Source organism: Delphinapterus leucas, chromosome 1, assembly GCF_059928025.1.
Source record: "Delphinapterus leucas isolate spDelLeu-1000000601 "Yukka" chromosome 1, BTC_Dleu_Yukka2, whole genome shotgun sequence".
Lineage (NCBI taxonomy): Eukaryota > Metazoa > Chordata > Mammalia > Artiodactyla > Monodontidae > Delphinapterus > Delphinapterus leucas.
Genome location: NC_143129.1, coordinates 137,178,457 through 137,190,886, shown reverse-complemented (window position 1 = coordinate 137,190,886; position 12,430 = coordinate 137,178,457). Strand labels below are relative to the sequence as shown.

Genomic DNA, 12,430 nt, shown 5'->3' with positions numbered 1-12,430 from the left:
TAAAGGAGAGACAGTGTATAGGCTTTAAATCATCTCCTTCAGTCCACCAAATGGACCAAAAATAAAGAAAAACAGAATAATGTAATTAAAAGGTATATCTGTTTAACTCAATATTCTGAAAATAAAGAGTACCCCTTCTTTTTAAATGCTTGCATAACATTGATAAAAACATTATATGATTGGACACACAAACACACACATCCATACTACCAAAAAGGAGACATAGTATATTAATTGTATGATCACTTTGCAATAAAACTAAAAATTATCAGGAATTCCCTGGCGGTCCAGTGGTTAGGACTCCACACTTTCACTGCTGAGGGCCCAGGTTCAATCCCTCGTTGGGGAACTAAGATCCTGCAAGCTGCAGCACAGCCAGAAAAAAAGAAACAACTAAAAATTATCATCAAAACTTTAAAACTTTGGGTTAAAAAGAAAATATAAACTGAAATTACAAATATCTACAAACCAAGAATACTGAGAATACTACATATCAGAACCAATAAGACACCAAAAACAGTGCACAATGGAATATTGTAGACCTTAAATACTTACATGAGTAAGAATAAATGAACTAAACATTTGACTCATAAAGTTAGGAAAAATACAACACAAATCTATTATCAAATAAAAAAACATAAATGAAAACATGGAATTCTTCAAAGACTGGCATATAATCATAAAATATCAAGCCAAGATATTTAACTTTTAATTTTCCTTATGACTTTCATTTCACTTAATGATAATAATTAAAATTTACAATAGCTCAACATTTATATTCTAAATCTGTACTACTACACATTATTTTTAGTATAGGAAATAAAACTGAAGATTTGGACTTTTATAATATGTCACAGAATGAGAAATAGAAAGACAAATATTAGACTCAAAACACACCAAAAAAATTCCATGCTCCCCCCGAACCCATTTAATAGTTATCTACAGAAGTTATATTTCCTAATGAATCAAAGATACAATCCTGAGATGAACCACTTACATTCCCAATCTCAAAGTTCTGTCTCATAAGTAGGTAAAGGGAGGCACTAGCATGTGACCGTATTGTACCGATGCTACTGCTACAGTGCCGGAGAAGCCGGAGGCATAAATCAGCACACTGCTCTGTCTCCTCTTCAAACAAGAGTTCAGGGAACTGTAAAGAAACAACATCAACACTGAATTTATGCAGTAAAAGTTCCAGAGATATGTCAATATAGCTTGATGTGGAGATTTGTTGGTGTAGCCCAGGAATTAAAAGAATGTTAAGGGGGCTTCCCTGGTGGCGCAGTGGTTGAGAGTCCACCTGCCGAAACGGGGACACGGGTTCGTGCCCCAGTCCGGGAAGATCCCACATGCCGCGGAGTGGCTGGACCTGTGAGCCATGGCTGTTGAGCCTGCATGTCTGGAGCCTGTGCTCCGCAATGGGAGAGGCCACAACAGTGAGAGGCCCACATACCGCAAAAAAAGAATGTTAAGGGACAATATTTACTAATGGTTAATAACATGGCCCACAGAGCCAGATGGACTGGGTTCGAGTATGGATTACACTAGTAATATGGCCTTGGATATATTTTCTCATCCTTAAAATGGGCCTAATAATGTTATCTATGTGGGACTGTATGACTACCTTAGATTAGATAATGTGCATTAAACACTTACTACTATAGTAACTAACATAATAATTCTGTGAAATGTTTTTATTATCACAAAATAGTATATAAGTTATTTTCACTGGCTAAGTTTCATCAACAGCTCTGCATTCCATCTTATAAGATGACTAAGATGAAATAGCTACTTTCAAGTATTAAGCATACACATACACATTTCCAGAGGAAAACAAACACAGGAAATAAATATTTGAAGTAGTTGAACAAACAGCAAAAGCACCTTCCCTTCCATTTACCATAGGATAAGCTAATTTCAACAGACTGAACAACTTATACATTGAATTCTTGATAAATCAAGTCAATAAGGGACAGCCAAAATAAGATGAAGAGAAAACACATAAAGCCCCATATTTAAAACAAGCTATTGGGCTTCTCTGGTGGTGCAGTTGTTGAGAATCCGCCTGCCAATGCAGGGGATACGGGTTCGAGCCCTGGTCCAGGAAGACCCCACATGCTGCGGAGCAACTAAGCCCATGTGCCACAACTACTGAGTCCGCACGCCACAACTACTGAGGCTGTGCGCCACAACTACTGAAGCCCACGCGCCTAGAGCCCGTGCTCCGCAACAAAAGAAGCCACCACAGTGAGAAGCCCACGCACCACAATGAAGAGTAGCCCCCCCTCGCCATACTAGAGAAAGCCCGCATGCAACAGCGAAGATCCAATGCAGCCAAAAATAAATAAATAAATTTATTTTAAAAAATAAATAAAATAAAATAAAATAAGCTAGTAATTTCAGGCCCTTCTCCACATCAGAACTACTCTTAGAAATTCCAAAAGGTAAGCAGTAGAGAAAAGGCAAAGAAGAATCATGAGTCTTAGGTTATTACTAAAATTTTAACTACAAGTATATTTAAAATATGATCAATGTATGTGTCAAATGATCTTAGACAATGTTAATAAAGAAAGCAAAGTCTGACAGGACAGCAGGTACAAAAATAACCCACCTTTGAAACCAGGGCTCTCTGGGTAGCAAAACAGTGTTGTAGATAAACTGCACTTTGATTACAGGCCATGCTATGTAGTAGCACTTTCAGCACCCCACCAAGGATGCTCTCTTTGGATTCTGTTACAGAAACTGTCTGCAATTTAAAAATAGATAAATAAAATAGAGATGTTAACTGCAATTTGGTTAGAGAGATAGAATATGTATAAGTAACAAATAAAAATTTTAATAGGAAAAGATAATGTAAGATCTAGGAAGACCTCAAGGAAAAGAAGCTGAGACGGATTTGGATAAAAAAAAAGAGGTGGAGGAGAATGAATAGGTTTTAAATGAGAAAAGAAGAGGAGCAAGGACATAACTTCTAGGATCTACTGATATTTAAATGTAACTATATGGTTCAATAAATACTTTTTCCCCCAACTCTAACTTATCAAATCTATACTACTTTAAATTCCTCTAATTTGTGTTCTTACCTGGACAACAATCTCTAATGTATCCAAAATGATTAGATTTGCTTCAGTAGCCAGATTTCCATCAATCAGTGCTTCATGTTCAATCTCTGCTCTTGACCTAATACAAAATATTATAAGAAATTATATTTATCTTTTAGAAAAGCCAATAGATCTGCAATTCAAAAAAGACTTAAAGATGCACAGAAATAAAAAACCTTGGAACCCTTTTGCTTTTTCAGGGGAACCATTTTTCAATATTTGCCTGAATGCGAAGTCACAAGAGAATAAGGAAAAAGACAGTATTTTGCATATTTTAAAATGTTTTGTTTTAACCTACATTTTTTCAACCATGCCAATACAGACTTTCTCACCCCATTACAGTGCTACAGTGCCACTAAAGGCATAAATATTTAGTTTTCAGAGATGCAGCAAACACAGGAAAAAACTTTTACTCTGAATGGTACGTAGACACTAGGTGGTGCTATGTGAGCTTGTATTTAGGGCTGCTTTCATGTAAAGGAACATTCAAAATGTTTAGTATTCATACTACTATTTCAAGGATTTTCAACATATTTATTTAAGATAAAAGATCTTTTTAAAAATAAAGTTTTGTCTAATTTCCCCAAATTTTTGATACAAAAATTTTAATACAGAAAATGATTTAACTCTTCAGTGAGACTCTGGATGGAATCACTCATTAGAAATAAAACAACTTGATGTAATGAAGTGGTTTACTTGAATACTAATATTTACAAAAGTATTATTTAATGAAAATAAAAAACTTAATAACTATATATGATTTATGAGTAAAGACATTTGTTTTAGTTGCAATACATATACAGAAACTATATATTACATCCAAGTAGACAAAAAACACATAAATCAAAGCAAAAATAAAAGGATATATTAAATGCTAACTTTTCAAAGTTCTTAGATGTTAAAGTCTGAATCTTTATTACTGTCACTAAAGAGAACAGTCCATGAATTTACATTTACAAATTAAATTTAAGGAGAAAATACAACACAGTTAGAATTAAATTGGACAACAAAATATATAATGTTCAGACTTAAAATTCCAGCAAGATTTTGTGAAAAAAATGACAAAACAAGATGGTTAAACAAAAAGAATCACGAAAACACCAAAAAAAAAAAAAGGGCTCCCTTAAAACACAGTAAGATAAGCAAAGAGAACACATTATACAAATGCAGAAATAAAGCAACATACTAATAGCATAGTATCTTGGTGATTTTTGATTCCTAAAAAACACAACACGTGGAAAAATAATAAAAGAAACGAACATGGACAGAGAGGACAGAAATGCAGAAACTCAAACTTTAAGAATTTTTAACACAGTTATATTCAGTATCTGCATTCCCTGCCAAATTCATACATTGAAAACCTAATGCCCAACGTAATGGTGTTAGGAGGTGCAGTTTTTGGAAGGTGATTGGATAATCAGGGCAGAGCCCTCGAGAATGGGATTAGTGCTTCTATAAAAGATGCCCCAGGGAGTTTGCTTGCCCTTAAACCATAAGGGGACACAACAAGAAGTCTCTAACCCAGAAGAGGGCCTTCACCAGACACCAAATCTGCTGGCGCCATGATCTCGAACTTCCCAGCTTCCAGAACTGTAAGGAATAAATTTCTGTTGTTTAAAAGTGACACAGCATGTGGTATTTTGTCATAGCAGCCTGTAGAGACTAAGGCAGTTTCTGACAATGCCAAACTCATCTATATGGTACTGACCCTGCTGCTTCTCTCTCTGCTGGCTCTCACAGGGACTTGCTTCCTGATTTTACTGTCTGAGAGCTAATATTTCTTGAAATTCAACTGTGAGAATCCTCTAAAGCTTGGGCTGAAGATGGTTCTCAGATAGGGTGGCCAACCATCCAGGTTCACTTTAGGACAGGGCTGGGAGGTTCCCTGGGATGTGGAACATTCACTACTAAAATGAGGAGTACTAGGCAAACCCAAATGAGTTGGTCACCATATGCTCAAAGTGGTGGGGGCCAATCAAGTTACTTGAGGGCTAACTTGTAATTACAAATTATCAGGAAAAAATGTTAGCCCCATGACACCTGAAATGCCAAGTGTCAAGCCGAGCAACTTTACCTGTGGTTACCTGGGCAGTGAGAAAGGTTTACTTCCAGTTCCCCTTAGGCTGAAGATGCAGTCCTTTAGGATTGTTTTTGGCGGTAGGGTGGTCAGTTACTGTACCTAGTTTGCCTCCATGCTAGAAACAGAAGACTTGTAGTGTTTTGTCTTTCTTTATATTTTAAGCTTTAACAGGGCAAAGATTAGTTTTCTAATTTTTTGTAATCCTTGAAATATTTAGTTCAGTGTGACACCCAAAATATATTTAAAAAATAGTAGCCGAATGCATTTTCCAAAGGGGATTGTTGGGGGAAAATAGAGTAACATGTGAATATGTAACCTTTTGTTTTACTATAGCATATGAAAATTTCTTCCCTCAAATCATTTTTAATCTAAAATTTAAAAATAAAATATAACTATTTTGTCTTCTAAGATTTGAATGCCTAATATATAAAAAATAACACTGAAAGTAATCATTTTCCTCTGTATTTGAAACTCAACAAACCCATCAGTAAGATAAAACAGAAGGTTATATTACTTGTCAAGCTTCTCAGTGTTTTGACGCCAGTGAGTCATATCCTTCCTCCACCTCAGATTTTCTTGACTCCCAAAGGCACTTCCAGATGGGCTTCTCTCTGTCAAACAAATTTCAAAACATTTTTTTAATGTTATTTCAGTCAGACCACATACATGTATATTTGCAAACATATAAGAAATCCTACATAATGTTATTAATTTTATACACAGCCACCTTATCCTCAGTACAAGTGGAAAAACCAGACAATGCTGCTTTTTATTAAAAATTTTCACAACAGTTGCAGAAGAAATATATTTGCTAAATGTAATATAAAAAAACCAAACAAGCTTTTAAATAAGCAAACTTTCTAATACTGACTCCCAAAATCCTAACCATGGTTTATAAGACCATGCATGATATGATCTTATTTCCTCCTACTCTTGTTTACACTACCATTATTGTGTGTGTGTGTGCGTGTAGTTTCACTACATATGCTACTGATTTAGGATGTGCGCAATGGTGGTTTTTCCATTTACCTGATTGCTTTTCCCACAAATTTTCACTGGCCAATTATTTATCACCTCTGCAGAAAGGCCTTCCTCAACTCTCTACCACTTCCTTTCCTCTTAATTTACTTTCTTTCTCTCCATAGCACCTATGACCACAAAAATATAAGCTACTTAAGAACAGAGATTATGTCCATTTTGTTCACCCCTTTATGTCAGGTACTGACAAAGTATCTGGCACATCCTGAGAACTCAATAACTTTTTGTTTAATAAATAAACAAATTAAGAAGGATTGAGGGGCTTTACTGGTGGCACAGTGGTTAAGAATCCGCCTACCAATGCAGGGGACACGGATTCGAGCCCTGGTCCGGGAAGATCCCACATGCCGCGGAGCAACTAAGTCCGTGCGCCACAACTACTGAGCCTGTGCTCTAGAGCCTGCGAGTCACAACTACTGAAGCCCACGCACCTAGAGCCCGTACTCTGCAACAAGAGAAGACCCCCAATGAGAAGCCCGCGCACCACAACGAAGAGTAGCCCTCACTCGCTGCAACTAGAGAGCAGCCCTGCTCACCACAACTAGAGAAAGCCCACGCGCAGCAACGAAGACTGAGCGCAATCATAAATAAATAAATAAATAGATAGATAAATAATTTTTTTTAAAAAAGGGTTCATAAAGTAATTATTTCTTTTGGTCCACAGAAGGCAGGACAGGAGGAAGATAGGGGCTTTCTCCCAAGCGGTTTCTAGGATGGAAGGCAAAATGAATGGTACGGGCTCCTTAAGGGGCAGCAGCAATAGAACTGATTCATACCAATCCAGCAGAAGTGGAGAAGGCATTGAGAATTGTGGAGAAATATAAACAATAGAATCAAGTCATGACTTTAAGCTTTCAACTAGAAAACTAATGCTCCTTTTTGAAAACCATGAGACTTTAAATTGGCTGGGAAAATGGAAAGAAAAATGAAAGTAAAAATTCAGAGTTCAAATAGAAATTTTAAAAATACTGAGAAACAAATATAATTTGACACACAATAGAGGACATGTCTGGATACTCCTTCTGCTTTCTCTCCGTTCCGTTCCCTTTCTTTCTCTCTTTACCTCTTTGATTTTGAAACCTCTGTCTTTAAGAAATTTTGTGAAAGAAAGCAAAAAGATATGTCTATATTAAGACAGTTAACAAAATAAGTGTGAACTCTTTTCATTTTTATCATTAACTTTTTTTTCCATGAAATTGTCTCTCATCTCCTTAGTTAAGAATGTCTATCATTAGATGACCTAGCTTATTAAGTATTCAAATATATAAGAATTGCAAAGGTTTAATTTTTCAAAGACAAGAACTTCTTTTTTTTAAATTGAGATAAAATTGACATATAACATTATATTAGTTTCTGGTGAATAACATAATGATGCGATATATGCACATACTACAAAATGATCATCACAACAAGTCTAGTTAACAACCATCACCACACATAGCTTCAAATATTTTTCTCTTATGATAAGAACTTTTGGGCTTCCCTGGTGGTGCAGTGGTTAAGAATCCACCTGCCAATGCAGGGGACACGGGTTTGATCCCTGGTCCGGGAAGATCCCACATGCTGCGGAGCAACTAAGCCTGTGTGCCGCAACTACTGAGCCTGTGCTCTAGAGCCCACGAGCCGCAGCTACTGAGCCCACATGCCACAACTACTGAAGCCCGTGCGCCTAGAGCCCATGCTCCGCAACAAGAGAAGCCACCGCAACGAAGAGTAGCCCCTGCTCGCCGCAAATGGAGAAAGCCCGCACATAGTAACGAAGACCCAATGCAGCCAAAGATAAATAAATAAATATTTAAAAAAAAAAAAAAAGAACTTTTAAGATGTACTCACTTTGCAACTTTCAAGTATACATTTGTTAACTAGAGTCACGGTGCTATAAGTTACATCCCTGGTACTTACATATTTTATTACAGTGAGTTTGTACCTTTTGATCCCCTACACCCATTTTGTCCATCCCTACCCACCACCTCTAGCAAACACCTATCTGTTCTCCGTATCTATGAGTTTGGGGGGTGGGGGTGGTTTTTTTTTTTTTAAGATTCCACATATAGAACTTCGTTTCTTACATTTAAACAGTGGTAGCTGTCTAAAAGCCACAAGTTTAAAAATGTAACAAACATATCCGTAACAGCTCCACTCTCCAACAGTAAGCCTCAGAAAGAGCTACTGTATAATATAAAGAACGCTAAATTGGCAGTCAAAAGATCTTGGTTCTATCAGTTTATAATCTTAGGCAAGTTATTTACCTCTGTGAGTTTTATTTTATCTTAAAGATGAGGATAATTATTCATTAGGCTTTGGTAATAATTAAATGACCTAGAAAGTTAATTTCCATACTTTATAGAGGGTTGTTGTACATACTAAAAGAGTTAAAAGAAAATCAATAGGTACATTGTAAACTGTATATAACTGAAGTGAACAAACAGTGCTCTATTAATTCCAAAGGCAAAGACTTTGTCTTATTCATTATTAAATTCCAAACACACATAGCATATAAAAGATATTTAAGTTTACTTAAAAAAACAATCATTAAGTTAAATGGCCTATCAAAAACAATAATTAAAAAATATTCATGTAAATGTACATTCACATTTTAAGTCAACAAATATATATCGAGCTGTTAGCAAATGTCATGTACACAGATGACTAAGCCATGTCCCTGACCTTAAGGAGCTCTCAGCAACAATATTACTTTAGAATTTGCGAAATGTTTACACACACATGGTCACTACAAAGATGATAAGATCAACACTACCTTTTAAAAATCTCAAAACAATCACAAGTGGATGAGGAAAGGGAAAGTGGGGAGATTAAGTGACTTGGCCAAAGTTATACGGCTATTGGGTAGCAGACCAGGGATTAGAAACAGGTTTCAAATGCTACTAAATTGTCTTCTCTTGCTGATATTTGAGTTTAATGGGCAATATCTTTGCCTTATATACAGGGTATATTAAATCATTGCAAAACTAGGAAACTTTTAAGAGTAAAAAGTGATGCTACATAGAATGGATGACGAAGAGAACCATAATGTAAACTATAGACTCTGTATGATAATGAGCGTCAGTGTAGGTTCATCAGTTGTAACAAGTGTACCACTCTGGCAGGGGAGGTTGATAACGAGGGAGGCCATGCATGTGTGTGGGGACAGAGGATATATGGGAAATATCTGTATCTTCAGCTCAATTTTGCTATGAACCTAAAACTGCTCTTAAAAAATCTATTTTTAAAAATAAGAGATGCTATTAATAATCACACAAGGGCAAGAGAAACAAACTGAGATTATCCAGAGCAAACTGTAAGTATGCTCACCCTACTTAAATAGGAATTCTAACGTGCAAAGAAATGGCTATTCAAGTTAATTCACAGTTACATTTAAAACACTATCTTAAAAGTGTAGAATTGTCACTGAAGACCTGCAAAAATGATCACTGTAATAGTGTTCAAGGAAACTGAAAAAAATTCTCACCAGAAGGAGAAGATATTGTGTACATACCAAGCTGTCCTCGGCTTCGGCGCACCATTTCTTGCCTAGCACCTATGCTTCCAAGAATAGCTTCCTCAAGCTTTGCTCTCATGTCCTTTGATTTCTTAAAGGTCAAACTATTCATTCTTTCAAACACTTTCTTTCCCTAAAATTTAAACATTAGAAAAGAAGACACATTGAAGAAATTTTCTTCTTCTTTTCCACATTATGTTTCCCCTCTTGTTCATCTTTGCAATGGCACAATGATCACTTACTTTGTACTCAAAGCAAGATACACAAAGATAAAGCAGATCTAATAGCCGGTTTAGCTGCAGGACTGAGAGATCTGTAAACCACTTTTGTAAAACTGTCTCATCTGCATTCTTGAGAACCCAAAGCAGACAGATCAAAAGACTCCGACTTGATTCTGCTGAAAAGGTAGTGTGTTGTCTGCCACTCTGAAAATAAAAAGCAGTAGAATGAGACACAAAATGATCAAAGACCATTTCTTTTTTTCAGTTGTCAGTTGTTTTCTTCTAAAAGCAATACAACAATAATTACTTTAAAATCAAATATTTCAAAACAACCATTTGGTTTAGACAATACTTGTGTAACTCATATAGAACCTTAAACTTAAGGTCATGACATTTAATGAACCTTTCCTAGCAATTGAAGATTGCTTTAATCTATGACAGGGCTTCCAGCAGACTATAAACGTTAACAGAAAACATAAAGGGAAAAACTAAAAGGTCCTATTATTAAAAACTAAGATATCTACCAAAGACTATCAGACACGATATAAATAAAGGAAAAAAATGACTCTATATAAGACTATTTTAAGAGTATTATGTGATAACAAAATGTTTATCAGGTTTAGAGAATCACTATTTCCTATCAAGGGCCACTGACAAAATGAAAAAGTTTTAGACCACATATAAGTAAAAAGTATTTTTACTTAGAGCATATAAATTTAAGATAATATTCCCAAACTTAGATTTGTATTAGGATACAGTATGTGAAATACAAACAAAAACTAAGAACTTGTTTACAGTACCATTTATTGAATATTTACTCTCTTCCAGTCATCATACTGAGCTCTTTGCATATATTATTTCACTTAGTCCTCCAACAACTTTACTAAGCAGGTTGTATCATCTCAATTTTACAGACAAGAATGCAGGATGACAATAATAATAATGATGACGGCAAACAATGATGATGGCAAAACATAACAAAATTTGAAATGTGGTAGACACTATTCTAATTGCTTTTTCTTATTTAACTCTCAACAGTTTTATGAGATGGTATTAACTATTGTTATTTCTAGTTTACAGGTAAGGAAACTAAAGGCTAGAGATTAAGCAATTTGCCCTAAATCACATTCTAAGAAAAAGTAAAGCCACAATTGTAGTCCAGGTTAACCAGACGCCTAAGCTTATACTCTTCACCATTATACTACATTCTAATATTTGGTTAATAAATATACTAAATTATAATAAGAAAGCAGTGGATAGGATGTTGAGAGGAATTACAAAGGAAAGCCATGACCTCAACTACTACCCTAATCTCCCGTCTATCATGCACGATGGTTTCCCTTGAAACCATCTAAAGATATAAATATTATTACTTACTCCATCCTACAGACAAGAAAACTGAGACAAGAAGTAGTTAAGTATCAATATTTTGTGAAAGTATTTTGCAATAAATGGTGGAACTGGGATTCAAATGCAGAACGTGTGGCTCCAGAAACCAAGCTCGTATCCACTATGTTTACTGCCTTTAATGGATGCACACACAAGTAAATAAATTCACGTACATAAACTCACTATGCTATACTGCATCTGACCTGGATGCAAATAGCTTTGACTCCCACCCCCAAATCCACAGTCTCTCTCATAAGGAAAATGCTTCTTTATTTTAAAAGTAAGCACTTTCTACAGCAGAACTTTCAGGTATGCAAAAATATGCTGACTAAATTCTCAATGACTGATTTTTTAAAACAAAATTTTAAAATTATACCGAATTCGACAAACAGGTACACACTAACATTTCCTATACCCCCACATAAACTGCCAATAACACAGTGACACAGTCTGAAGAAAGTTGGACAAACATGAAAAAGACTCAGTAATGCAAAGACGTCAGGTTTCCCCCAAATTGTTCTATAGGATCAATGCAATTCCAATCAAAATACCAGCCAGGTTTTTCCTGGAAGTTGACAAACTAATTTTAAATTTAATGGGGAAAAGCAAAGGGCCAAAAATAGCCAAGGCACTCTTGAGGAAGAACCAGGCAGGATGGGGGACAAATTTGCTCTACCACATAGCAACATTTACTAAATAGTTAGAATCATTAAGACAGCTTGATATTGGCATATGGATAGACAAATAGTCTAATGAAATAATAGGAAGCACACAAAAAAATCCTATGCATATATGAAATTGTGACATATAACAGAGGTGGCACTATGAATCAGTGGTGAAAGGATGAATTATTCAATAAATGGTGTGAGATAACCGACTTCCCTAGGGGAAAAAAAGTAGACTCCTACTTTGCACTATTGTACAAAAAATAAATTCCAGACAAAGAAAGAACTTAAATGTTAAAAGGAAATATAAAAGAACATACTTATAATCTTGGGAATAGGACAGAATTTCTTAAATATTACATAAAAAGCGTAAACCATAAACCACAAAAAGATGATCATATTTGCTTACACTGAAATTGAGAATGTGTGTTTGTTCA

At 35.5% G+C, this 12,430-nt stretch overlaps 1 protein-coding gene across 3 annotated transcripts in view; it reads right to left on the bottom strand.

Annotated features, from left to right (window-relative positions):
• Nucleotides 1-12,430, bottom strand: part of DOCK7 (dedicator of cytokinesis 7) — a 212,821-nt gene that overhangs the window by 39,440 nt on the left and 160,951 nt on the right. For 2 of the 3 annotated variants that reach the window (XM_022581248.3, XM_022581251.3), the window contains 6 exons: nt 9,961-10,143; nt 9,716-9,851; nt 5,696-5,792; nt 3,084-3,180; nt 2,612-2,746; nt 998-1,150 (listed from right to left, as the gene is read on the bottom strand). In XM_022581248.3, the coding sequence (XP_022436956.2) occupies nt 998-1,150; nt 2,612-2,746; nt 3,084-3,180; nt 5,696-5,792; nt 9,716-9,851; nt 9,961-10,143 (801 nt within the window). Of the gene's footprint in view, nt 1-997; nt 1,151-2,611; nt 2,747-3,083; nt 3,181-5,695; nt 5,793-9,688; nt 9,852-9,960; nt 10,144-12,430 lie in introns of all 3 variants that reach the window. The other variant, XM_089921600.1, reaches the window with a different exon arrangement.